Source organism: Rhipicephalus sanguineus, chromosome 1, assembly GCF_013339695.2.
Source record: "Rhipicephalus sanguineus isolate Rsan-2018 chromosome 1, BIME_Rsan_1.4, whole genome shotgun sequence".
Taxonomy (NCBI): Eukaryota; Metazoa; Arthropoda; class Arachnida; order Ixodida; family Ixodidae; genus Rhipicephalus; species Rhipicephalus sanguineus.
In genome coordinates this window covers 318,383,033-318,409,065 of record NC_051176.1, presented here as the reverse complement: position 1 = coordinate 318,409,065, position 26,033 = coordinate 318,383,033, and the positions used below count along the sequence as shown (strand labels likewise).

At 46.7% G+C, this 26,033-nt stretch overlaps 1 protein-coding gene across 1 annotated transcript in view; it reads left to right on the top strand.

The window, feature by feature from the left end:
- Positions 1-26,033, top strand: part of LOC119379474 (WW domain-containing adapter protein with coiled-coil homolog) — a 467,389-nt gene that overhangs the window by 428,874 nt on the left and 12,482 nt on the right. Inside the window, exon 14 of the mRNA XM_037648773.2 lies at positions 16,503-16,587. Within this exon, the coding sequence (XP_037504701.1) occupies positions 16,503-16,578 (76 nt within the window). The 3' untranslated portion in view covers positions 16,579-16,587. The remainder of the gene's footprint in view (positions 1-16,502; positions 16,588-26,033) is intronic.

Sequence of the window (26,033 nt, the reverse complement as noted above, 5' to 3'; positions counted from 1 at the left end):
GTATTTGAGTAAATTTAGCTGGTGCTTGCATCGCAAAATAAAGACAGAGCAATACTGGAACTGTTGGCTTGACTTTGGTAGTGCATTTCCCTTATGCACAATATTATGCTTATCTCTTTTTTTTTTTGCATGAGTCAGCATTATATTTCACTTATTCTTGTGTCTATATAGTAGTGCAGCTTTATATTGATTCCGGTGAATATCATGTTTGCCTGATGACATTTTCTTCACACTACCAAGTTTTCTTGGTCCATGGCATGTGAATTGTGAAAACCATGATGGGTGTTGTAGGATAGCTGGTACAAATTTATAGGCATGTAACACAGACAAATACAAGCCTAGAGCAAGCAGGTGCAAAGGCTATGGCATCAAACTTAACTCAAGTGTTTGTTTAGGGGCAATGCAGATTGCACCAAGGGTAAGCAGAGCATAAGCATTTGGCTTTCTCTAAGTGCTTCCTGTGACACTGCATTTACCGTAAAAACCGGAATATAGGTCGGACTTCTAACTTCTAACCCCCGCTGCTAATTACTGAAAATCGAAAAAAAAAAATACATGGAGTGGCCAAAGTATTGGAAGGCGCCTTTACCGTCAAACAAACGCAATTTCAAATGGTACACAGTGAAAATGCCATTTATTCACACGTGTGTTTACACATGGCAAAAAGCCAAAAGATGGGCTCAAGCATTATCTTTGTAAAACGTCACAGTCGTCGTGACAGCATTAATTTGGATGCACTTTGAGGTCATCGGTAGCAATTACGACGTGAGTGCGGCTTCCGGTTAAACTGTGCAACCTTCGTCTCCAGCTCTAGATACGGTGCAGTCTGGCACTGAAACAAAGTGTTCTTCTGATGACTACGTGTCATGACGTGATCCTTCAGCATCCACCAGTAGCGAATCCTTCTGTTGTGCACTCGATCTGCCCGCTGATCATAGCCATATGTGCCGCTGTAACCAGAGCTGCCGGCATCGCAGGAAGCAACAAAGAAAGGGTATCCGGCTAGATTGGAGCAGCAAGAACACCCGTGTAAAGATAAACTTTCAGTTATTGTTTGTGGCTCCCGCTCCTGTGAACGTGCGCTAGCATCCCAAGCCCAACACACCTTTCACACACCTCAGACCGGATTTGTTTGTGCCTTCGCGAACTCGATCGCTGTTTTCTTGAGTGCTATGGTGAGCTGTCATCAGCTACGGGTCGGGAACAAGAAAATAAAGCACCTCGAAGCTCAAATAGATTCACAAGACAACAACAAAAGCGTAATATGAGGCCGCTCACGGCACGAGGCTGGTAGCATAGAGTTTCTTACAATAATACCTAGAGGGGAATCTGGCGCTAGTGTCTACGCGGGCTCCTTGAGACGCGCTTCAACCACCATGGGAATGATGGGAAGTACAGGCTTCGGATTTGCTTCGGATGGATTAGGTTCTTGAGATTCGCAACGCTTGTTTGCCGAGTGTAAAACAAAGTGATATGAAGTTAATTCCAATTAAAACTTGCTTCATTCTTTTGTGTGTAAAACTTATTGCAAAAAGTTTGCGTGACCGTGAGATGGAACTGAAACCTGGACAAATTCAACCACCAGGGTATGCATTGCTCTGCAATTGTGTTCCAGATTTGGCATCACCAAATAATGAATTATTTTTGTACAACACTTGAAAAGAAACACGCTTGTTTTTCCCTCGAAAGTAGGCATTATCTATTTATGGAAATAACAGTACTGTATTCAGTGAGAAAGACTTAACGTATCGTCTGCTGCGATGCCAGGTGCGTCTGTTCAAGTGGTCTGCCTCCAACGCATCTCTCGTTTTGCCGCGTGTGAACTATAGAAGTCGAGTCAGAGGAGCGCGACGGTGCGTCTACTTAGCTTCGCCGTCGTTTTGCAGCTGATGTGAACGAGTTTTGGTAAGACGCGCTTATCAAGTAAACGTGAACTCGATGCAGTTTGCTGCACTGACATGGGACGCTACATCTGTGCGCAGCGGTGAGTGCACGACACTTTGCTAAAACTGTCAAATACAGCCTGTAAAGCTGCTGCGTCGCAGCAAACCAAGAGATCTAGCGGTCTTCAGCCTCTTTGAACAACAAAGGCGCTGCTTGAATGCTTTAAAACGCACCCCACTACCCACGCCTCGCGAAGAACGAAACTGAAACTGTAGAAAAAGATCCGTAGACAGTTCGCTAGCTAACACTATCCAATCCGAAGCCTGTACTTCCCATCATTCCCATGGTGGTTGAACGATCGCAGCGCCAGTTTCCTCTCTAGGTTATTGTATGAAACTCTATGGCTGGTAGTAAACAAAGCGACACCGATGATTGCGATGGCGATGGAGGCGGTTGACTTCAGTTTCCCATAGTGGCCAGACTTGCAAAGTTTTTCTGCCAATGACCGGTATATAAGACGGGGCTCGACATTTTAGGGCTGTTTTTTAAAAAAAAAAAAATTCGACCTATATTCCGGTTTTTACAGTAAGTACAGCAAATAGAGCAATCTTGCTCGGCCTTCGAGATGGCAGTGTGCAATTGTGTGTGCTTCTTAATGTGACACATGCGCAGATGTTCTGGCATACTGCGACCATCACTGATAGCTCTTGTAAAAACTGGATGTCTTGTTCTTGAGCTAAAATGTGTCACAAAAGTGGCATTTTGTTCTTTTGCGTGAAATCTGCAGAAACAGAGTTGCTTTAATAGAACCCAAAAAAGCATTTGTGAAGCTAGGTATGCACACCTAGGCGTCTGGAATGTCTGTACGTTGTGCAGCCCTCTGTAAGTGTACGTTCACACAGCAAGTCATTGGCGTACTTCAGCTGTGTTCCTGGATGATCACTTCTTTAGACACTTTGCAGTATTTCACATGTCAAGAGGCTTCCAGAAATGTGATAAGGAGTTGTGCTTGGCACCATGCCAAGAGTGCATCACTTGTAGACATGTCGAGTGCCTTATCCTCAAATGGGATAAGCCTAGGACACATTTATCATAATGATGTTTTCTGGTAGCCTGTAAATAAGCTACTGTGTTTTGTGTGATTCCGGTATTTCAGACTTCCGAATATTCATAGTTTATACTGGTCCCTTTTAAATCTGAATTATTAGTTGGTGATTGTAGTTGAATTATCTGGAAGACTGAATTAAGCAAGAGGCAGAGAAAAAGAAAAACAACAAAAAAACACCACTGACTCATTTGGCAGTGTTTGTCCTGATTCAAACATGTTCCCAAATTGAACACATGCCATCATTTTATGGGCCGAAAAAAAAACTGACATTAAAGTGCTTAAACTCAATGGAACTCGAATGTGAAGCCAATTTTTTAGCAGAAAAACATAGCATATTTCTGATTTTGGCACCTTCACAGATGGAAACTTTATTTGCTTAAAGGGACACTAAAGGCAAATATTAAAGGAGTGGTGACACAAAAATTTGGACACAATTTGACTGTTGAATCACACTGATGGGTGCATATAAGTGCCATCTGTACAATATCAGCCACAAATACAGCCTATTTTAATTGAGCTTTGATGTTCGTGAAAGTGCCGAATCGGAAATAGAAGCAAAAGATGATGAGGTCATCGAGCGGATACCACGTACGTCACGAGTTCTGGCCGATTACCTTACCGGAGGCGTGTACGAGACGAACAACGCTGGTAGCGACACCTGATGATGCATAGCCTAACCAGAGACCTACAATATAACATCGCAGCGACTTACCCGCTTACTGATTCTATGTAAAGCATTAGCAGTGAGATAATTAGCAACTCACTGTATTCTCATTGCCCTTTTTCCCAACAAGAACAGCAACGCGACAGAAAAAATTAAAAAAAAAATTATTGTAATTGGACAAAACGCCACAAGATGTCGCTGCGGGCTCCACAGTTGCTGCTACTGCTGCAGCCGTCAACATCTCCGGTAACCAGGTACCCGCAAACGTTAGGAAGTCTACAGACGAACTAAAGCTCTCTGCTGCTGGGATCATATTGCGTAGTGGCCAGATAACTGCTTCGGCCCTCCGGCGTGCGTACATGTGATTGGTATGCCTTGAGAATGTGGCGTTGCCCGATATAAGTACGATTCACTAAAGCGTACATCACATCACTTGCATGTTACACATAAACACTGTTACAGAGCGCCACTGTTGAGATTTCACTGCTTCCTTCGTCACTTCTCATTCAGCTACTTTACGAATAATCGGAGCAGAAATGTTTCAGCACGTCTAATGCTGCGGCTACTCCAAGCCTGGCTGAAAATGTCGCCTCAGTTGGACGGCGACGACAAGAACAATGTCGCAGCTACCGGCGAGATTCGCAAAGTGAATCGAGCTTTTCTTACTGACTTTTACACTCCTCCGAGCTCTTTCGTCCATCGCCGCTCTAGATAAGCAACATAGTTTGACGATCGAGGAAACAAGCACTCGCAACGCTCAACACCTGCTCAACACAGCAGACGAAATAGCAGCGCTGACAACATGGCAGAAGCTGGCCAGTGACGTCACTGGCTCTCGCCGTCACGTAATCGAGTAGGCCGGCTACGTCACGGGGCTACCGAGTGCTATTCGAAATCAAAACTGCCTCTGGTCGTAACATACGAGCATATAATTAAACATTCGTCTCGCACTGGGGCAAATGACTTTCCATGCCGCTATTATCGCGTCAGTAGACACTGATTAAGAGCAAAAAACAGAGGTTCACATATTTTCTGTCACCAGTCCTTTAAGTCGACGTTGATTGTTGCAATAGCGTTGCAGAAACCCCGTAGTGCTTGTTTCGTGCCAAGGAAATGCTTATTTTGAAAGAAAATCACGTTTTAGTGGTCTGCACGGCATTAGCGCACTTCAAATCACCAGCCTGAACGGAGCCTTCTGACGTAGCGGTTGCCGTGCCCAACGTTGCCTGCCTTTACTGCCCGGCCGCCGAAGCAACAGCGGCCATCAACCTTGCCAAAACGCAGACACGGGCCTCTGCGAAACTGCATACCTGCCAAGTCTCCTGGATTACCCGGGAGACTCCCGGATTTTGAACGTTTCTCCCGGTTGTACGGGTCATAGGAAAATCTCCCGGAAATCCAGTTTTGCCCCGCGCGTCCAGTGCTTTGTCTGGCCACATAAGAAAAGTTGTCTGGCCACGTAGTAGAAAGGACGAAAGGATTCTTCTTCTTTTTTTTTAACGATGGTAGAAAGGTTCAACTCAGTTGCATTGCGCATGAAGTAGCTGTGCACTTTGTGCCGCAGTGCTGCCAACGCAAACGTGTCATAGCGCTGCAGTCGCGTCTTGCCTGTGATGCGTACATATAAGTACATAAAAGAAGGTGCGCTCTGTTTTCGCTAGGAGAGAGCGCTCGCAAGAATTCTGGCGCCAACACAAGCTCGTGATGCAGGTGGCTGTTGTTTGATGTCGTGACACGAGGTGGGACGTTCCGCGTACAGATGCGCAACACGCAATTTAAAAATTGATCCTAAATGTGTTATAGGTTATATCAGCCGTTAATATCTCGTAGATGCGTTTTTGTACACACAAATCTATCCCACAAGTTATCTCGCCTTCAGAATTTTGTCACTACTGCTTTAAGTGGAGAGCCCAACACTTAAAAGGGTAGCCGTTACTGATGTCTGTCGAGATAGCGCGTTCGCCAGCGCTCGCGACCGTCCCCGTCTCAACGGCGCCCCTTATGGTCCGTTGCCTGACGAAATAACTGGTTAGCAAGCGACGACAGGCCTCGCACGCGGAGCAATGTTATCGCATGTGCCCTTCGCGCGACGGTGACGGCTGGGTCGTTTCATCTCTGCTTCAACCGCGTTCGTCCCCAGTGCTAGCGCGCTTTTACTCGCACGTGAAACAGACGATGCGTAAGCGATGTTATCGGTTTGGACTCTGTACAGATCAGCGGCAACCGCAAAATCCCGCTGACAGTAGGCAGTTTTAGAATAGCGTACGCTAAGTTAGCGTTAGCATTTGCGGCCCGCTATTTCCGTCACTTAACGGGAGCCCGCAAGCGGTTAGCGTATGACGCATGCGCAGTTGCGCGAAAAGCCAACGCAAAGCTTTGCGTACGCTATTCTAAAACTGCCTAATGTCCGTATAATTGCTATCGCAGTACCCCCCCCCCCCCCCCCCCCCCCCCCCCCCCCCCCCCCCCGCTTGAGTAAATCTCCCGGATTTTATTTCTCCAAACTTGGCAGGTATGGAAACTGTATAGTTCACTGTAACGGAGCTTAGCTTGGCCAGCAGCAGCAGAAGTAAAGTGTCGACAGGGAGAAAATAGAGAGAGCCAAGCACACGCAGCCGTACGCAATACTGAAACTACGACTGAGACGTGCAGCTCAGCGAAAATGGAACTTTTCAACCACTCGCGCCGTTCCCCATGGTAGCGCCAAGAGGTTCTTTTTTCCATGAATCAAACAGAAATGGACAAGCAGCATTTTATAACGTCTTGTGATGCACGGTAGGTTCTTTTTTTATTGCAACTAGTTTGATTAGTAGTGGTTAATTGTACTCGGGACTCTTTGATGTCATCAGGAACATTTCCAAAATGTCCCACTCGTGGCGCACATCGTGTCCTACATTTACCTTAATTTCTCGATTACTAGAGCGCTGCTGTTGATACTATTGCCGTTTTAGACATTCTCACACATTGACCTTTCACTCTGACATAAATTGTTATTTGCCGTTAGTGTCCCTTTAACCCTTTCAGGGTCAAATTTTTTTTTGAAATGCACTCCAAAAAGTGCATTTTTTTATTGTGCAGTTAAATTCTTCAGAGGATTCTATTTAAGAAAAAATATTGTCTAAAGTTTTTTTGTGTCGCTGTAAAGCGACAAAAAATCACTTTTGTTGTTACATACACATGGTTTATTCGTGAGTAACATAAGCAAAATCCTTAAAAAAACACTTATATGATTTTTTTATAAATAAAAATTATGCATTGTATTAAACAAAATCCTTAAAAAAACACTTATATGATTTTTTTATAAATAAAAATTATGCGTTGTATTAAACATAGCTCACAAACATACAAAAATACACTTGGGGAATAGTCCGCATCGGAAGAATCACCGCTCGACTCACTAGCAGCAGAGCTACTGGCGCGCACTTCCATAGCATAAGCGAACTGCATGAGTGAGCGCACGGAAGAAAACTGTATGGTTGTGCGCCTGTCAGGAAAGCAAAACAAGGGAAATAGCTATAGTAATCCTTCGTCTTATCACCAACGAGACGAAGTTAGTTTTTCCGAGTCCCCAAAACAGGAAGCGCAACCACGGCGGCATCATTTGTGTAATTTAGCGCCACATGGAAACAGATGTAATCGTGCCCCCAGGGAGCAATAAATGAGAGAGGAACAAGCGGTCACCCTTTGAGAGATTAGAAACCAGACAGCCATCAGCGTTGCGGGGGCGACAAGCGATAGCCACCGGAAGGACGGAACCGAAATCAGCCGCACCGCGTGCGCGCATTCTGATGTCAAGTGAAAGCCACCACGCCGCTTCGGAAAGCAAAAAAAAAGAAAAAAAACAGCGGAGAGACATATGAAAAAAATTCCACGTATTCCTGAAGTGTGGCAGCACATGCCAAGCAAGAGAAATGAAAGGCGCGCGTTTTAAACATACAGGCAGTGTCATACATGTACGGCAGAAACCCTCAAAGGGTTAATGTGTGTTGTCACCACTCACAGGTAGTGCTGGGCAGTATCTTAGATACAGTATAACCTCATCACAACAGACCTTCATAGTGATGAAAGGGAGTACAGTGGAACCTCGATTATGCGTCCCCCGGATTTGCGACGATCCGCATTTCACGACGAATCGGTTTGGTCCCGGCAAATCCCCATAGATATAACGTATTGAAAACCTTGGTTATACGACGCACTTTTACACTGACCTCGCATCTTACGATGACTTCCTAATTCTGTCCGAGAAAAAAAATCACCTTCTTCACTCGTATCTGAACGCTGACCAAGTATTTGCAAGTGCACAGTAAGAACTCTCGTTCCCCTAGGTTGACGATTAGAAAAGTAGAGAGTGAGACAGTAAATTTATTCTCCTGGCAGTGCATGCGCTTCTGGATACGCCTCGGCTGCGTGCGTATCCAGGGTCGTTACCTAGACAAGCTCTCTCCACACTGAGTAGCTTCAGCTGACCGGTCATTGCGAGATCTAGATATTTTCACATTTTCGGTCCGTTAAAACTTTTCCTGGTCGACATACAGCTGGTCCCCTGCCCTTGTTTGCGGCACTTTCACAGGCCTGGAGCATGCAAAAGGACGCGATGCAGCTATTTTCACCATGCAAAATAACTTTCGCTTGACGTGAACGTTCATAATAACAGCGGGACACGACCAGTTGAACTTCACAAGGGCACAAATACGATGCACACAGCTGAGTCGAGCACGAAAGCATTCTACGCAAACTCTTGCTCTGTCGCCATTATGTGATGGCGATGACAGTGTGTCTGACTCCCCTGATGGGAGGCTGTTGCCAACGCGGTTTCGGTTCCATTTTCACGCACAGGCAACTTTCGAACTCGATTTATAGGGATAAAGATGCGCACTGGGTTCAGTTTTTTGAAGTTGACGATAACAATTCGCTCACACTTCTTTCAACTAAGTAATGCTGCCATTCACTGGCATTTTCAAAAATAATTTAATCTACCTTCCTTGGAAAAGCGCAGGGTCGTGTCATGGGCTTATTCAGGTGGTCTGTTCCCTTTTTCTAGGCAAGGCTGATTGCCACTGCCTATATTCTTAGTTTTTAGATTATACGACGGTTTTGCATGGACCCCTCAAAGTCATATAATCGGGGTTCTACTGTATGTAAAATCCAAGTACTGTTATAACAGACTTTTATGTAAACACTGAACGGGTCTGTTATAATCAGAGAGAATTACATGTCACAAACATGGTCTTATCCTTAACGAGGGACCCCAGAAGAATTCGATTTCTGGAAAATCGCATTTTCAGTTTCTGTAGCCCTTTTACTGTCAGATTCCAAAATATCTTCACTTGGAACTACGTAGAAGTGCTATGAAAATTTTTGTTGCGTCTGCCGACTTGGCCAAAATTGCGGAAATAGCAAAAAACAAAAAAAACAGTGTTTTTCAAAATTATAGCTCAGCAATGGCGCAACTCGGCACCATCATTTTGGGCTCGTCATAAAGAGCATTTCTCCATGTTCAAGTTCTCTGTTTCAGCTAGCTCCTCCATTCAGTAACAAGCGCACAAAAAGCACATGTTTGAAGTTCAATTCGAGGCCTTCGATTGGCTGCTTCTGCCATGATGCTCGCTTCGGGAGCGTCTGCTGCTTGTGCGTCGTGAGGTCATGGCTGTCGAAAATTGCGCTACTTAGTGACGCGTTCGCAGTCGTTCTGTGTTCACGGGTCAACAATAATTTAGAACATAATTACGCTTTAGTTTGGCAGCTGCAAGCGGAAGCTCAATCATCAGATTACAATAGCACGCCGCACTCGTCGCGAACATCGCAGATGTGCGACTGTAATAGCGTTGACTCGTTGGACCCGCTGTTAGAAGTTCTGCTTATCAGCACTTCGGAGCTTACGACGAAGACCACCGCCGGACAACTCTTTGTACTCTCGATGGAGCATGACGTACTTTGAAACATTGGGCACCGTGGCCACGCACATCGCAACCGAGCTTTCTACTCGATGTCGTGGCTAGGCCTAACTCTGCTCAGTATGCCGATGTAAGAGGCGAATCCGAATTTTGCAGGCAAGAACATCGCACTAGCGGACATGCGAAAGCGAAGAAGCCGCAATGTCCTTCGTTGCAAGCAATGAATCACATTGCCCACTGGCTCCTCAGAACCGCGGATGGGCATTTTGCGCACTGGCAGCGGACCTCCCCCCAGCCAACCTCGCCGCGCAGCGACCGCTTGGAGAAGTGGTGGCGGCGGCTAGCAATTTCGAGTGTCAGTGTCCCAAAATGCAACACCAAGCATGCTGCGCCCCGATTTTTTGTCGCTACAGCTAGGCATAGCTGATCATTGACAGATCGGAGATCGGCGGCCTTCATTCTTAAATCGGTATCCACGGCGCGCTGATCCCGTCCCGAAAGTATGCTAAGCAATGCTTGAAGTCGGAAGTACTTGAATCTGGTATGTCCGTGGTAGAAAAGTCCGCTGAAAAGGACTCCTGACCACCTTGCTGGCCTGTTAAACATGATGAGTGGTTTTCAGCGCAAACGACGAAACACAGAGAAGAAGGAGGAACACGAACACCAGCGCTGTCTCACAACTAACTTTATTAGCAATGAAACCACACATTTTAAAGCTGGCCTGTATCTTCATTCTTCCTGCTACATTATTAAAGGAGTTCTTTTAATCATAATTTCATTCTTAGCACAAGTGCTTTCTTTGCTGTCTTCCCTTTGCATCCTCAACATTACCTAGGCATCTGTATAATTTTCCCCCATCTGTTACTGCAATATGTCCTTTGTAACCTGCTGCTAAAATACGTTCTCTGCTTTATTCTTATTTTTTAAATCCTGCGTCATTCCTACTATTTAATTCTTGTCCCATTGGGACTTGTTGTGTCCCGTCTTTTTATGCTCAAATCTATTGCAGCACATTATCACTATGAAAAATAAAATAGGTCATCCTCATTAGGGTTTATAGCACATTTGAGAATAGTTTCCGATTGGCAACCAGACCCTAGAATCTGTGTAAGAGTATGTACAGTGAGGTCACTTATGGCGTAGGGCGATTTTAAGCGCTCTGAAAAGTGGTTGCGCATTCGGTTGGTTGAATTCGAGCGCTCGAACTACCTTCGGCTGGTTCTTTCGGAGCGTCAGCCTCCGACTCGGAGCGCTCCCGACCGCCCTGACTTTCGCGATCTGACTGGGAGGGCGGGTCACGTGACACTAGACACCGTGTTTACCGGCAGGTGGCAGTGCGAGCGCACATTTGCACGTGTGTTGTATTTGTTCGTACCAATTTTGAGTGTTTGTGTGGCGAGTTCACATGTGCCAAGCCATAACTGCACTATGTCAAAACGGAGGCGGCTACTGAAGGCAGAGGAAACGTAAATGCTGCTGTTACAGCAGCTTGCAAACGAATGCCTTGAAGCTAGCAGCTCGGATGGTCGACACCATTTGTCGATGTCGTGCACAAGTGTTTATCTGGCGGCTGCCCGTGCTGGCTGCACGGTGGCACTGCAGGTGCGCGGCTCCGAGATCACCGATGCATTCAGTTGGTACGCTGCCTCTCGCGCTCTGGTTGTGGGCTGCCTTCACATCTGCCGACTCCGAGCCAGAGGACTGGCGCGACCAACAGAATGCAGTTGCCAACCGATTTTCCGGACCTTGTGGGGACCATAGTTAGAAAAATCGAACAGTCCGAAGACGTTGTTAGGACATGAAAAGGAAGTTTATTCGGATGAGAGCAGCCTAAAAAAATCTCTAATAATGTCCTGCCTCATGCTACGCTTGGGGAAGAGCAGATGTGGTTGTATTTGGGCTACAGTGACGTCGTCAGCGCATTGGCAAATGCTGCCGCTGACCGTTGCGGGCGGCAGCACAGGAGATGGCCCCATGGCACCAAGCACACAAAATTCAAAGCCGGGCACAAAAACATGCACACAGCGTCTTGGTTGGTAAGTTTCTGGGATTTAAAGATGTGGTAATGGAGAGTGGGGGTTCTTTAACGGGCACACACAGTACGCGAGCCTCCGGCATTTCATCTCCATTGAAACGCGACCACTCTGACCGCGATCGAACCCGCGTGCTTCAGGTCAGCTGCCGAGCACCGTAACCACCGAGCAACCGCAATGGCAGACGTGCGGAATGACAACCAAGAAAACTACCCGCATAGTAACGATGACGATAAGGTTGACTGAAAAAGTAGCGTCCCCTAAAGTGGTTTGTCAGCGAAGGAAGAGCAAGCATGGCCTCCGAAACCCAAAGATTGTATCCACTCCCAGTCTTGGAGGCTACACAACAGGCCACTGGAAGCCAAACTTGATGAAGCCAGCGGAAAATCCAACATGGCGGCTTTCAAAATTGAGCAGCATGGCTCGAAACGAGCGATTTAGTCCAAAAAGTTGAACTTTGGGGCACAAATTTGTCCAAAAAATCGGTCACGAAAATGCATTAGTCTGTGGGAACCTTTACGGTGCATTTATGAAGTCCGAAATACCCATCAAGCCCGAATTTTTGGAGTCCGAAAAATCCGTCGGCGACTGCCGTTACTCACAGAATAGATTGAGTAAAAAGGGCGTCTTTTTGTCCCACAACAATAATTGTCATCTGGCTTGCTTGCATTTCCCTTTTCTTGAAAACTCGGCGCCGGCCACTTTCCTACCAAGAATGCTATGTCACGCTGATAGCGCACATGCCGTTCGTGACCATAAAGTGCCGGGCGCGCGGCGATGATGCAAGGAAAGGAAGGCAAAATAAATGACGATTATTGTTGTGGGACAAAAAGATACCCTTTTTAGTCACTCTTTTCTGTGAGTGTACTAACAGGGAAGGCTTCTCATGTGAAGTAAATTCACTGAAGAATAAGGATAGGATCGAGCAGACATTCCCAAATCATCACTGGCAACTTACTGCTGTCCCTGAAGTTGGAGTGTAACAAAGGAACTCGAGAAGAAGCTAAGACTACACAGTGAGTGATGTAACAGAAAGTTATGGGCATAACATTACAAGAGAGGAAGGCAGAAGAGTGGATTCAGGGTTCGTAGCACTCACTGAAATGCTTGAGAACTAGGCATGTGCAAATATTCGAAATGAACGAACAGACATATATAAACCACATGTAACCCCCTGTAAAGGTGGTTTCACTGCAGTGGAGGGGTGCTGTACCATGAATACACCTATCCAGGGGAAATCTACGCTGTTGCGAAGCCCCACTTCAAGGTTAAATGAACATATTACCCCCACATCGATTCATCATTTTTTAAGTTTAAAAACTCGTTATACTGGCTTATGTGCTCGAAGTGTAGTAAATTTTAAAACGTAACATATCTTACAGGTTATCACTTGCATTCTACCGAAAGTCAAATCCTGCTACTATTCAGAGTTGCTTCCACTTCCCTTTGAACCAGAAAGAATGACATTTGCACATTCCTTGTTTCAATTTTAAAAAATATTGTGCAGGTTCTTGAGTCACGACAAATATGCTTTTTTCTTTATAACATGTGACATGTACTATATGAATTCAGTTTGAAATTGTTCGACCAAATCACTATTTGCCTAAAATTTACTATTCGCACATGCCCATTGAGAACCCTTGAAAACCTTGTAGCTCTCGACTTTTGCCGGGCCCCCCTTTTGTTGGCCAAACTGAAGTTCGCTCTCGGCGTCTCAAGGATTCTGAAACCATTCCTCTTAGAATACCAACTGGATAACTCAGTGACATACTTTTTGAAAAGAGATCTGGAATGTCCTGTGAGAAACCTCACAAGATTCATGAAGTGCTTAGTGTTGTCAGCTTGCACTGGAATTGTCAGCATGCTCAAAATACACCTTGTAGCCCCAGATAGCCATGTATCCTCAGAGAAAATTGACATTGGACACACTGCTGAATGAGTAGTCAAAGCTGCGAGGGTGAGTGCCAGGCACGTAGCCAGGATTTTTTTTCGGGGGGGGCCCAAGGCTTAATTATTCGAAAGAAAGTCTTTTCATGGTAAAAAGAAAAAAAAGTTGCCCGGGAATATAAAAGGCTGGACGAATTTCGGGGGGGGCCCGGGCCCCCCGGCCCCCCCCCTTGCCTACGTGCCTGGTGAGTGCCAAAGATATATTTGCCTTTAGGATGGAGTGCAAACATTTCCTTATAAGTACAGTTAAAAAAATTCTGGAAAAGAGCCTACATTTAGTGAGGAGCTTGTCATCACTCGACCCCCGCCAAATGGCCTGAAAGCCAGATAGTGCTTTGGGAATGTTTAGACACACTCATTGCAGTTAGATGAATGCGTGAGCATGAGCACAATTCTGTCCTTGGTGAATACACAGAACTTCTCGAAGAATTATGTGCAGCTTCAGCTGCGTTGCGAAGGCTGATTGAACAGTGCATAAGCATGCACCCTTCCTCGTCCCTCACTAGCACCACCTCTGCTGGAACGTGCACTACCATTGGTCAACCCCTTTCAGTGGCACAGCCAATCGTGCACCTGCCCAGCTTCACTTTCTCCACATCGCTACCCTTTTTCTACCAGGCTCAACTCGTTACACCCACCTAGCTTAATTTACCCATACTGTCCCTCTCATCAGGCTTCGCTCTTGCAGCTGGGCTAGGAAGGGTGGACGATGGATGCCCAGAGATTTACAGCCTGGCTGGTAATAACGCAAGCTCATTTAGCCTAGACTAGTTCTGCCGCCTCGAGCTGTTGAAGGCTGTCTCATGTTATATGCAATGTTGGCAGGTTGTCCAACTTCTCGTTTTGAGCTACAGGCAGGCAACAGTTGAAAAGGGCTTCATCATCAACTGTTAGGTCTCTTTTGAAAACCCGAAGGAGGTCTTAATTGTTTGTAATGCAGTAAGCAGGGCTGGTGGTGACCTAAACATTGGAATAACGAAGGAGTTGCATAGATCTGTCTCATCCACACATAATTGCTATTGGCCCCACTTGAAAGATAAGAAGAAACAATTATCAAGCAGACAGAGGTGTAAAAGGAAGCCAAATTTAAGACTAAATACACAATATCAAGGCATAGAAGAAGGGGCTGCAAGCAACAGCTTATGCTGACAACTCCACTGAGTAAGCAGAAGCCACAAGTGATGTAAACTTCATTGTGAAGTCTAAAATCTTAGCTTGCAGAAATGGGATGACATGTTGAAGGGAAAGCTTTGGGACCTTGAATCCAGTGTTTGTAAATGGGCCTCTTTGCGTGTAAGCCTACGTAGACTGCTTGTGTGTATGTTGATGCACATGTGCACGTCTACATTGTGATGTGAATCAGTTTAAAGGGATACTGGTACCTGCAGATAATAATGCAAGCAATGAAACCTGCAATAAGCAAAAAATGAGCTTAGAAAAAAGCTGGGAGAACTTTCTAGTTATCTTTTTATTGTGAAAAACGTGCCTGCACTTGCTTGTGTGCACTATAAGATGAACTTTAATGCTGTAAGAGGTGGTGTTGTATTTCTGTGATATCAAAAAATGTAGTTTCAAGTCCTTGAAAATTCTTCATTACAGCCTTGAAGGTCCTTAAGAACTCTTGAATTTTTGTCTTCACAGTTGCTAAGAACCTTGTATTGAGAAAAATTATTTCTGATTGTTTGTCATGGTGTTTGATAAATTGCGCCAAGACAAGACATGCCATAAAGAAGACATAATGTTCCAAGAGCACGGCCTTGGATGGGGCAGCAAACTACAGACCGTTGCGTGTCAGTGTGTTAGGTTGAGCAGCTGAATTGATGATGACAGTGATGGAACAATGAGAAGGGTGAAAAGGCAACTTTGCATTGCTCCCACATTTAGTTGCACTTGTTTCCTGTGTTTTGCCTTGTCCAGGTACACAGTAGTTAAAATGTTGTGCTGCTTTTATCACACTCAAAATATAAGGAAAGGAGAAAAACAACACAGGAGGCAAACAGTGGTCTGTTACAGGCATGTCTGCTTCTCTTAGGGGCACTCATAGTGGAAGTACAAAAGATTTTTTTAAAGTGTCATGTTACCTCATGGTACTTTGAATAAATATAGCCCTAGCATTGTTTGGTGACATTCCTGTATTGACACTGTGCGTAGCAGCAAAATGACAATGGCACACAGGGAGTGCTCATTGCTTGCTAAAGGTAGTGGATGCTTCTGTCTCAACTGCACAAGATTCTCCTATCACCACATCTGTGCTGAACCGGCAAAGAGCATTTTTTTGGCTTTACCGGTGGTGCAATCATAACCATTTGCAAGAAGCTGGGCTGTCAGAACAGATGACAAGGGAAGGGAAGTTCTGTGGTCAGTCAGAGGCATAATTATCTTTGCAAGCTAGTCTCTGAAAGGTATAGACGAGTTGCATAAATACCAGCAACACTGTAAAAAGCCCCAAAGTGTTCAGGCAACACTGAACTAAGCCGCCATTGTGCATGAAAACAAATAAAAAAACACGCAAGAACATGGCGTTCGCGCGAGTGAAAAGAAGTATGAACGTGAGATAAACGTTTCACTTGGATGCGAACGTTTTGTGAGATCCAGGTGGTATGCATGTCCAGCCAAACGCACGGGACTGCTCATGCACAATGGCGGCCGTTGGCTGCTTCCTGTACATATGTACAGATGGCGCTGTTTTTTGCAACTCGTCTATAGTGAAAGCATTTAAGTTTCTTCTACACACCTTGTGTGTGTAATAAGCCCCAGCTTGGGTTGCTTGCCGATGTTCCACAGACTCGAATAGTTACATTCAGGCTCTGCAGGAAGTGTTACAGAAGAGAGAGTAGCTTTTAAAGTTATTTGCAGCAAATTTGCTCTGGGTTGTTTGAATGCAGCCAAGTTGTAGCACCGTGAAAACCCAGAACAATGTTTGGCGGTATAGTTGAGGCTGAGAAACCCTTTTTTATTTGTTTTCTTTGCAGGTCCCTATTTTTACGACAACTAATTAAGGAGCTGGAAGAGCTGAAAAGCCAGGTGAACTTTATGTCTGACTCATAGTGAGTTTAGGTGAGTTCATCCTTCAAGCATGAGCGTCAGTGATTTGGTAAAATACTCTAGTTGTGTAACCCCTGTGCCAGGGGCGGCGCTGGCGGGCCAGCTGCCCCCTTCCACCTACCCTCCCTGCCTCCCCAGTAAAAAAATTCCGGCACCGTCGCCCCTGCTCTGTGCTAAAAAGGACACTCCAAATCTGCAGTAAGCACTGTGTGGTGGTGACCCCACCATGGGCCGCTCAGTGCATGCGTACATTTATTAGGGGTGCGTGAATATCAAATACAGTAGAACCCCGCTGTTACGTTCCTCACTGCTGCGTTTTCCCGGCTGTTACGTCGTTTTCCGCCGGTCCCGGCATAGCTCCCATAGGATACAATGTATTGGGAACCCCGCTGTTATGTCGTAACTGTCGGACCGTTCCCGTATGATACGTCGCGAAGTGCGCTCGGAGCCGACTGAGTGACTACCAAAGAGAGCGGCCATGGTGCATTTTCACGCAGTTTGGCCTCGTTTGACCGTAATATTAGCCGCATGAGAGGCGCAAGCAACAGAATCTTTAACAGATGCAAACAAAAGCATGGCCTTCGAGATTCAAATTGCAAATATGGCGTCTATGACGTAACTTCTCGCGAAAGCAAGGCCTTCGAGATTGGCATTTACTATTGCAGTGATTCCACTCCTGCGCCAACTGCGTCAAAGTGCGCCAAATTGTATTTACTGCGCCATCCTGATAATATCGACGAAATTTGCGCCAAACTGCGCCAAAGTCTCGGGTGTAGGGGCGTCTATCACCGGCAATCGCACCGCCGGCGCGTCAGAACATGTGCAGCTCGATCTTGGGGCTGCCAATAAAGTCGCATTCATGGATCAAGAATTATTCCGCTGAATAAATAGCGCTCGCGCGCGTGCCGAGTAAGCCACGATGCCATGCACGGTGCCGACGCAGCTTCCGTTCTGCAAGTCGGCTCGACAGCAAAACGCGCTCTCCGCAGAGGCTCGTGACGTCTAGGCCTATCGGTAGCGAGAAAGTGCGACGGCGATTCATCGACGGACGTCGTCTGTTCCAGAAACGCTGCTGATAGCTCGTTTCAAGCGTCGCATGGCACGTAAGGAAAGCAATGTTCAGTAATAACTACATGAGTGCCGCTAAAATGTCTGTCACTTCTGTTTGCGGACATCGCGGAATGAAATCTGGGATCGCTCGCAGTAGATATATGGGACAATATCGAATTTTCCTTGCTTCGCGTTTATGGAAGAGCACGCGAACGTAAGGAAAGCAATGTTCAGTAATAACTACATGAGTGCCGCTAAAATGTCTGTCACTTCTGTTTGCGGACATCGCGGAATGAAATCTGGGATGGCTCGCAGTAGATATATGGGACAATATCGAATTTTCCTTGCTTCGCGTTTATGGAAGAGCACGCGAACGGTGGAAACGCGTTGACACTTTTCCTCAGATATACTTTATCCATGGATCTTCATCCAGAAGAGCCTTTTCGTAATTCCTTCCGCCAGCACGTCCGAGTTTGTAATCACTCTGCGGTAAATACCCCCTAAAAGGCCCTGCCCTTTCGAGCTCACGTGCTAGGGTTCCAATTCGAATTTTTGCTTGCTTTTTTAAAAATGTCATCTCATTAGTAAAATCATATCTCCTGGTCGGAGCAGCCGCAAATGCGCAGCTGTCAGTAGCGGGCCCGTCGCTGACGACCCACAGTGAAGCGGCTACGCCATGTTACACGTCCGCCCCTCGCTTTCGGCGGTCAATAGCTAACGGTTAAAAAAACTCAGTTTCGCTTGAGAGCGAAGCAATGAATGTGATACCAAAAAATTGTATTGTGAAGCGAAGTAAGACTAGCAGCTAACTCTTTTGGATCCGCGATCTCGCGTAACTCAACAAAACGCTGGTTTAAGGGAATATGGCCCCTCCAGGAACCGAAGCGTTTTCTTGCTCTGAGTTCGGTAAACGCGAAGTAAGCGTTGAGAGCACAGCAAGTTTACGAGCCGTCTCCTGATGCCTCGAGATAGCGCGCGCGCAAGCGACTGCGCCCTTCGAACGATGCGGTCCCCCCCCCCCCTTCCGCTCCCCTGGCGTCCCTTCATGCTCCTTACGAAAGACGGGCGGGGCGTTTCCTCTCGGTTTGATAAGCAATCGACGGCAGGCCCGCACGCGGGAAGATGTTATCTCATGCGCTGTCCGTGCGGCGGAGACAGACGGCCGGCTAGTTTAATCTCCGCTTCAGCCGCTTTCGTCGCCAGCGCTCGCGACCTTTTACCCGCGGCTAGAATGTGCGTGGTGATGTTATTAATTTGGACTTTATACGGAAAATTACGGCAAAGGCAACGGCAAAAATCAACCGAGAGTGTCCATATAATTGCTATCGCAAGGGTCAATGTAGGGGGCAGATTTTGCGCCCCCCCCCCCCCCTCTTAGGTAATTAGGGGGGGGGCGGCCGCCCCCCACCTGCCCCCCCTGTGCACACGCCTATGCTCCTGAGATGATTTTTTTCCATGAGATTTGCAATGAATCGAAATATTTCTAGGCTTCATAAGCCCCATAATAATACTCAGGTGCTTGAATGTTAATGCAATATGCTTCTTTATTGCACTCCAGGATGTAAAATTCGCTACCCCAAAGTGCTCCCAGATGCAAAATTATCTGCTCCAAAGTGCTCCAAGATGAAAATTTTGCTGCTCCAAAGTGCTCCAAAACGGAAATTTTGCTGCTCGAAAGTGCTCCAAAACGGAAATTTTGCTGCTCCAAAAGTTGCTCCAAATCAGAAGTCCTCGGTAGCATCACTGCTATTGACAAAAGCATAGCCTCTGAGATTTGTATTGCACAAACATGGCGTGAATGACGTAACTGCTTGCGAAAGCAAGGCCTTCGAGATTGGCATTCACTTCTGCCATCGCGTTGGCGTAGACTCATCATCATCGTTATTTGTCGGAGAACAGGAGGAGTTCGAGCTGGTTGGAGCTCACGTGGTCGTGCGTGCGGTTCGCGGTCGGACTCGCCGCGCCGGTCGTGATTGCGTGTGCTTAGTTCTCTCATGCCTACAGCTGTTGGTGTTAAAAAAATCACATACGTTGATTACATTTCTGTGGATGAGGCCGTCCTAAGCTCCGCGTTTCTATCCATCGACTAGATCGCGGCTGAGCGCGCCAATTTTCGTGCTACTCGTAAGAATTGAAATAAAATTCTGTACCACTAAATATTTTGCCGTTTTTCCTGTTTTTCGGCTCTTACGTTTCCCGTCTCTTACGTTTATTTCCTACGGTCCCTTCAAAAACGTATCAGTGGGGTTCTACTGTAGTAGCTTACAAATTGAATTAAAGGGGTAGTGACACAAAATTTCGATTCCCGTGAACCTGCACATATCGTCTACCAAATCTCAACAGTGAATATAGCTTGGAAGGTAATTTATATGAACTTGGAAGTTCATGTGCTAGATCCAATGCTGTACACTGCACAACGCAACAATGAAATTATCTAAGTTGACCTGAAGGTGACCCCCAACATCCGCAACGTCATCACTGTGGCCAAGCGCATCTAGCACTGATCGCGTCGTCGCGCCAGCAGGCGGCTGCTCGCGAGTCCGTGCCCATGCCGAAAGTGTGGAAGCCTCGAGAAAGTTGTTGCCACCAGACTATGATGACAACGACGATGGCCAAAAATGCAAGGAGACGGTGCGGGAAGTGTGTCATGGCTGTATTCCTACACTAGATGGCGATAGTTGCACCGGTGGCTTGTTGTTTTCAGAGCTTTTCCAGACCGAAATTGAGACTGGTCGGTAATAAACAGACTAATTCATTATCTGTTATGTGCTGTGATAACTACAGTCAACATCCAATTTTTCCGACTCCCTAGGGACCGCAAAATCGTACGAAAAACCGGGCTGTCCAAAAAAACGAATTCATGCTTCTTTATTTCGCTCAAGCAATCAAATCGGCCCCATCCAAAATAACTTTCAAGACCTACCAGGACACTTATCAGGCATTTCGGTGTTCGCACAGGTCTTCGTGCATACGTTCAGTAGCTGCAGGGAGGCCAGCCGATCCTTCCTAGTTGTGTGCAGCACATGGCCTACTAGTCAGCTTTCGCCGTATGCATGCATTTGCCTTCATTGTTCATCATGTCTACTCAGTTCCTGACTGCACACGGGCATGGTGATGGCAAGCTGCTTTCGGTCCTGAAAGTAACGCATCTGTGCGGCGCACTTCGTGGTCTCTCAAAATGAGGCAGTAGTGTTTAAGTTGTCGCCTATTAAAAGCATGCAGTGCGCTCACAACTGCACTAGGCCACATGCTTTTCCGAGTAGCTAACTGAAGATGCTTATAATAGGGTTCTCAGCGATTAAGTTGCACTGGTGCGGTTGCCGCCTGCCACCGTAACCTCCGTGCATTTCCAGTGCTTATCCATAGATGCATCGCCCCACTGCACTGTCTCAGTGGCCCCTTCAGTTTCTTGATATGCCCTAACACCTTGGTATTGTGGCAAAGATAGCTTTCGGAATCCGCCAGGGCCACATGCTGATGGAATCGCAAAAGCGCTGGTTCGAGCTTGCGAGATAATCCATGAGGCACGGGCGGTGGTGGCTTCAATTAATGCCATTTGCAACGTGCACTTTGAGCAGAAAGTAAAAAAAAATTGGACGCTGAATACTGTATACAGTCGAACCCGCTTATAACGAACTCGAAAGTGTCGCGAAAAGTGGTCGCTATATCAGTAGTTCGTTGTATATGGACTCGAATTTAAAAAAGTGCACTCAGCGGCCAAGCCGTTTTTTTTTTCTGTGCACTTTTATTAGTGTTATAACAACCCCTCCGGTGACAAGCTAAGCATTTTCGCGTCGTGAAGCGACGCCCGCTACGTGCTAACGAGTGAATTACCTGCCTTTGCAATGAACTGACACCGTTTCAGCGTAGCGCGGTACTGCCATGTGGAGCTGATCGTCCCTGGCTAGTTGCGTGCAGCGCGTCGCCTACTCGGCTCGTGGAGTCACTGCCGGGCCGCTTGCTGTATGCCGTATGCGCGCGTTTGTACGTTCTTCGTGCCAGCTTCACTCCGGATCGTGCACGGGTGCGGCGAGTAGCCTGTTCGTTCCACGCGGCGAAAACAAGCATTTTGCAAGCAACGCGCACTCTACGTCTCCGCGATGCTGTCGCGGTCCTGCACGACGATGCGCGGCGCACTTGAGTTGTCACGTAGTCAAACACGCAGTATACGCTCGCTGTCAGTGCATCGATGTTTTTCGGTGCCCGCGCCGCTCAACAACAGCAAGCTACTTTCGTTTCTACAAAGCGATGCGCACTTTAAAGCGGTTTCGGCGGCGGCGAACTTGCGAACGGCAGCATGGCGCGCTCGTACCGCCATCAATCCGCACAGTGTACGGCGTACGCCACACGCGCAACTGAGCAGGTATCTGCAGATGACTGTGATACAGTCTACGCTCGTTATAACGGACCCGCATTCAACGGACTTTCGGATACAACGGACCATTATTCAGCCTAAGTTTGGTCTGTGTATTAAATTAATGGAGCGAAGTTCGGTTTTAACGGACCGCGATACAACGGACTATCGGCTACAGTGGACGAAATTACCGGCACTTTTTGCATAAAGCGGACTTTTGCCATGTTGACGCGGGCTGATAACAGACTTCACCACGCCGCTCTCCGCGAGCTAAAGCCACGGTAATTTTAAATGGCAGCTGGCAACGTTGGTGGCTTCCGGCCAAGCCAAGCCTCCAGCCAAGCCAGTCTGAGAGCACGTTTACGTTGGCGACTATGGTTATGCACGGACGTAGCTAGTTGACGCTATTTTGTCGTTGTGTTCCCGTGCTTGACTGTTCTGTCTGTTCGCAAATTTTGAGGTAATGGCCTCCAGAAAGCGGAAGCAAATATCGATGACCGACAAGCTCAAGATAGTAAACGCGGTCGCTCACGGTGAGAAGCAGGCGGACATCGCAGTGTTGAAGTGTTGCAGCTGAGTGAAATGCGGCGCAAAGTGATAACAGCATCGTTAAGGGTGCTCGCCAATCGCTGATCACTAATTTCTTTTCAAAGTAACTGTAAATAAAAAGTTTGTGATTTGTATTAGATGTTCGTCACTCATTGCAGTAACGTTGTTAGACATCGCGACCTATGTTTTGAAAGCAAGACGTTCCGGTGCTCCGAGCAGGTGAGTTCTGCTGTCAAATTAGAATTTTAATGCGAGAGGTGCCTTGGTGCTGCTCAGTTCAGAACTCTCAGATGAACTTGGGGCCGTCCGGCGATCCTTGGAACGGAGGGGGAAGGGGGGGGGGGCTGCGCTCCCGGCAATAGGCGTCCCCACTTCAGCAGATATGCCTTCCCGTCCTCACAAATAAGAATTTATTCGAAGCCGATCAAAAGGAGCGTATGAAAAAGCCTACTAGAAACGTTTTATTATCGGGCTAAGCTTCATTGCTGAGCAGGAGCCACATGGCGTCCCTGCATCTACTGTAACGGCACTGCGCTGCAATTTTGTTAATAACCGTTGCTAGTGATTAAGTCTTTTGTAAACATGCTGGCGAATGCACTCAGCGTTCACCAGCAGAACTAGCCTGCTGCTAATGCACTCAGCGTTCACCAGCAGAACTAGCCTGCTGCTGAGCGAAATCGGAGCGATCGTCACACGGTAACGCAATCCCCCCCCCCGCGAAGTTTGGATATTACGGACTTCGGATAAAACGGACTCATTTTGCCGGATTATGATGGTCCGTTGTAACGAGAGTAGACTGTATAAGGTTGTCGGCTATAAGTCATAACTGCACGTTCATCGACGGCCGCCACTTCGCCTTCGCTCTTTTCTGATGCTTATCCGCGAAGGCAAAGCCGCTATCGCGCGGAAATCATTATCACCGATCGACCGGTCTCTGCAGTTACCGAAAAGACGGACGACCTTTTGCGGCACATTGTGGTGTGGACGAGTTTAGGGACGCAGTGAATCTTTATGCGATGGAAAGTTATCGCGGTTATCACTTCTTGCATTTATGCCTTCTTGCGTTCCAAGGCATTGTTTGGTTCATCGTAGGCGGTCGTAGCTACAGAGAACGGCGTCAGGAAAGGTCCCCGTGCGAAAGCTGACCGCAAGGCTTCATGCTGCCTCTTTTTTTTTCCTCACTGCCATTCTGCCACTGAAGAAAAAGGCTGGAAAGTGAGCGACCTCACTCGCAGCGTCCGAAATCTGCGTGCGGTGCTCGCCGATCAGGGTTATCTTAGTCGCGAGTAAACTGGAGTGGGGCACACGCGAGCACGCGCCCCTCTCACGCTTCAGAAGGCCTGTTTTAACTTTTTTTCGCTTCGTATGCGCCATATTTTTACCGCGACCGTGTCTGAAGTGTTCGTTGTAAAAGTAGGTGGCTTTGAAAAATGTTCGCTATATGTGGACGCAGCTTCAATGGTTAGCATTAGAAAATCGTAAGTGCACCCAAATTGGTCGTTATAACCGATAGATCGTTATACGTGGGATCGTTATAAGTGGGTTCGACTGTATACTCGTAGTGGCTGAAGGTTTTTTCCCCGAGATTTGGGGTGAAAATCGCAGGTGCGGTCATTGCAAAAAGAAGACGACACAACTTTCTTTTTTCGTTGATGTTTTCAGCGCTACTTGCCTTTATTGAACTGCAGTACTCGCTCGTACTGGGAGAAGCGAAAAAGAAACTTTGTCACATTCACTCGGTTGCAAGAATGTTATTTCTCGTCCTCCTCCTCACTCATCGCATCCTCAAACTTGCCTCTCTCCTAGACGAGGTCGTCCTGTGTCCCGTCAAAATTGTTCGAGATTCCCATGACCTGGAAGCTTCTCTCAACGATCGTGAAGGAAACTCCACCCCACGCTTCGAAAATATCTTGGCACTCGTCCACAAGGCATGCCCCCCTCTTTAGCCGTCCTGTCGGTGTTGTTTGGGGAACCTCGGAGGAGGCTGTGCTGTTGCTACTTGGCACGGCTGCCATGTTTTGCCCCTGGAAAAAAAAAAAAAAGCATCGGAATTCTCGCACCACACAACATGTAATACTGGCTAACCTTCTCAAAAATTAAGGGTGCAGCGAATACACGGGTATTTTTTAAACATATTTTTTGCGGGGATTCTCTAACAAAGTTCTGGGTGCAGCCATTACACGAGTATATACAGTAGTTTCGGCATCCAAAATTTCAGACATTTTTATGCATTAAATGGGGCTTCTGGTAGCGCCGCGAAAGTATCCGAATTTTCAAGCATGTCCGAGAAATCGGCAGTTCACTGTATTTTGACAAATGATTCCCAGCCACTAAAGGGAACAGTGATATACCTTTTGTTATTAAATTGCCCTTTCACAATACTTGCCGTGAGAAGACTCTTGGTAAGTGAGAAAATGTGCAAAAAGAAAATTAGGGTAGCCTTGAACTTTTCACACCAACTCGCTGTGATGTCATCGATATTGGCGGTGTCCGCTAGGGTCTACATAGTTCTTAATTGTCTAAATCAGTCTAAACTGATTTATTGTTTCACTTTAGTGTGCCTGATATTGACTTCTTGTGAGCGCTTAGTCGGTGCCAGACACTGCTGCACCTGCTATGCTTCAGTGGTGCAAATAAAGACGACACTTCTGGCATGTGGCACTTTGTAGAAGCATCCTGACCTACTTATGTTTAAGAAAATAAAAACAGTGAAACCTCAGTAGATGGCGCTTTTTTTTTTTTTTTTGATAGATTATAAGTTTCCTGTTGTATAATTCATGTGTTACAATCTAAATCGGCACTTTTCCTACACTACACTGGAACCCCTTCATAACGCACTCAAAAGTGCTGCAAAAAACTGGAGGACGCTTGAGCTTAGCTTTCAAGAGTAGAATGCGATAGCGTAATCGGACCGTGTTCTTATCGCCTTCCCAATCGCTAGCCTCGCTTCACTTCTCAGTGGAGACCTAAACTGTGCCGCAAAGAAAGCCAAAGTGCGGACGCCCTCAGGCTACAATATCTATGCATGCAGTGCGGCAAAACACGGCCACACGGCGAGGCGATGCCGTTTAAAAGCGCGCCTCATGGGCCCTTTGCGCCATCTCGCAGGTGATAGCCTCCAAGGTGTACGTACCACCAACGCTAAATGGTGTATATAAATAGCTCACTGTTAGTATGCTAGAGGATGTATGCGTGGTGGCCTAGCAGCTAAATGCGTCACGCCACATAGTGAGGGGTTGCAGGTTTGAATCCCCGGTTGCACTCAAACCAAAGATTTTTTATTATTTCTATATCAGCATGCATCTACCTTGAATTTTCGCTCACAGACAACGCTGATTTTTTGCTCCCAACCAAAGACGCTGCCACCGACACCCACCGACCCCTGAATTCCTGCAAAGCGAGCTCTTTAACGCTCTCACGTTAAAAGTGATCATTATATCGGTAGTTCGTTGTATATGGCCTCGCCCTTCGAAACATGCTCAAATTAGGCCCAGTCGTTCTTTTC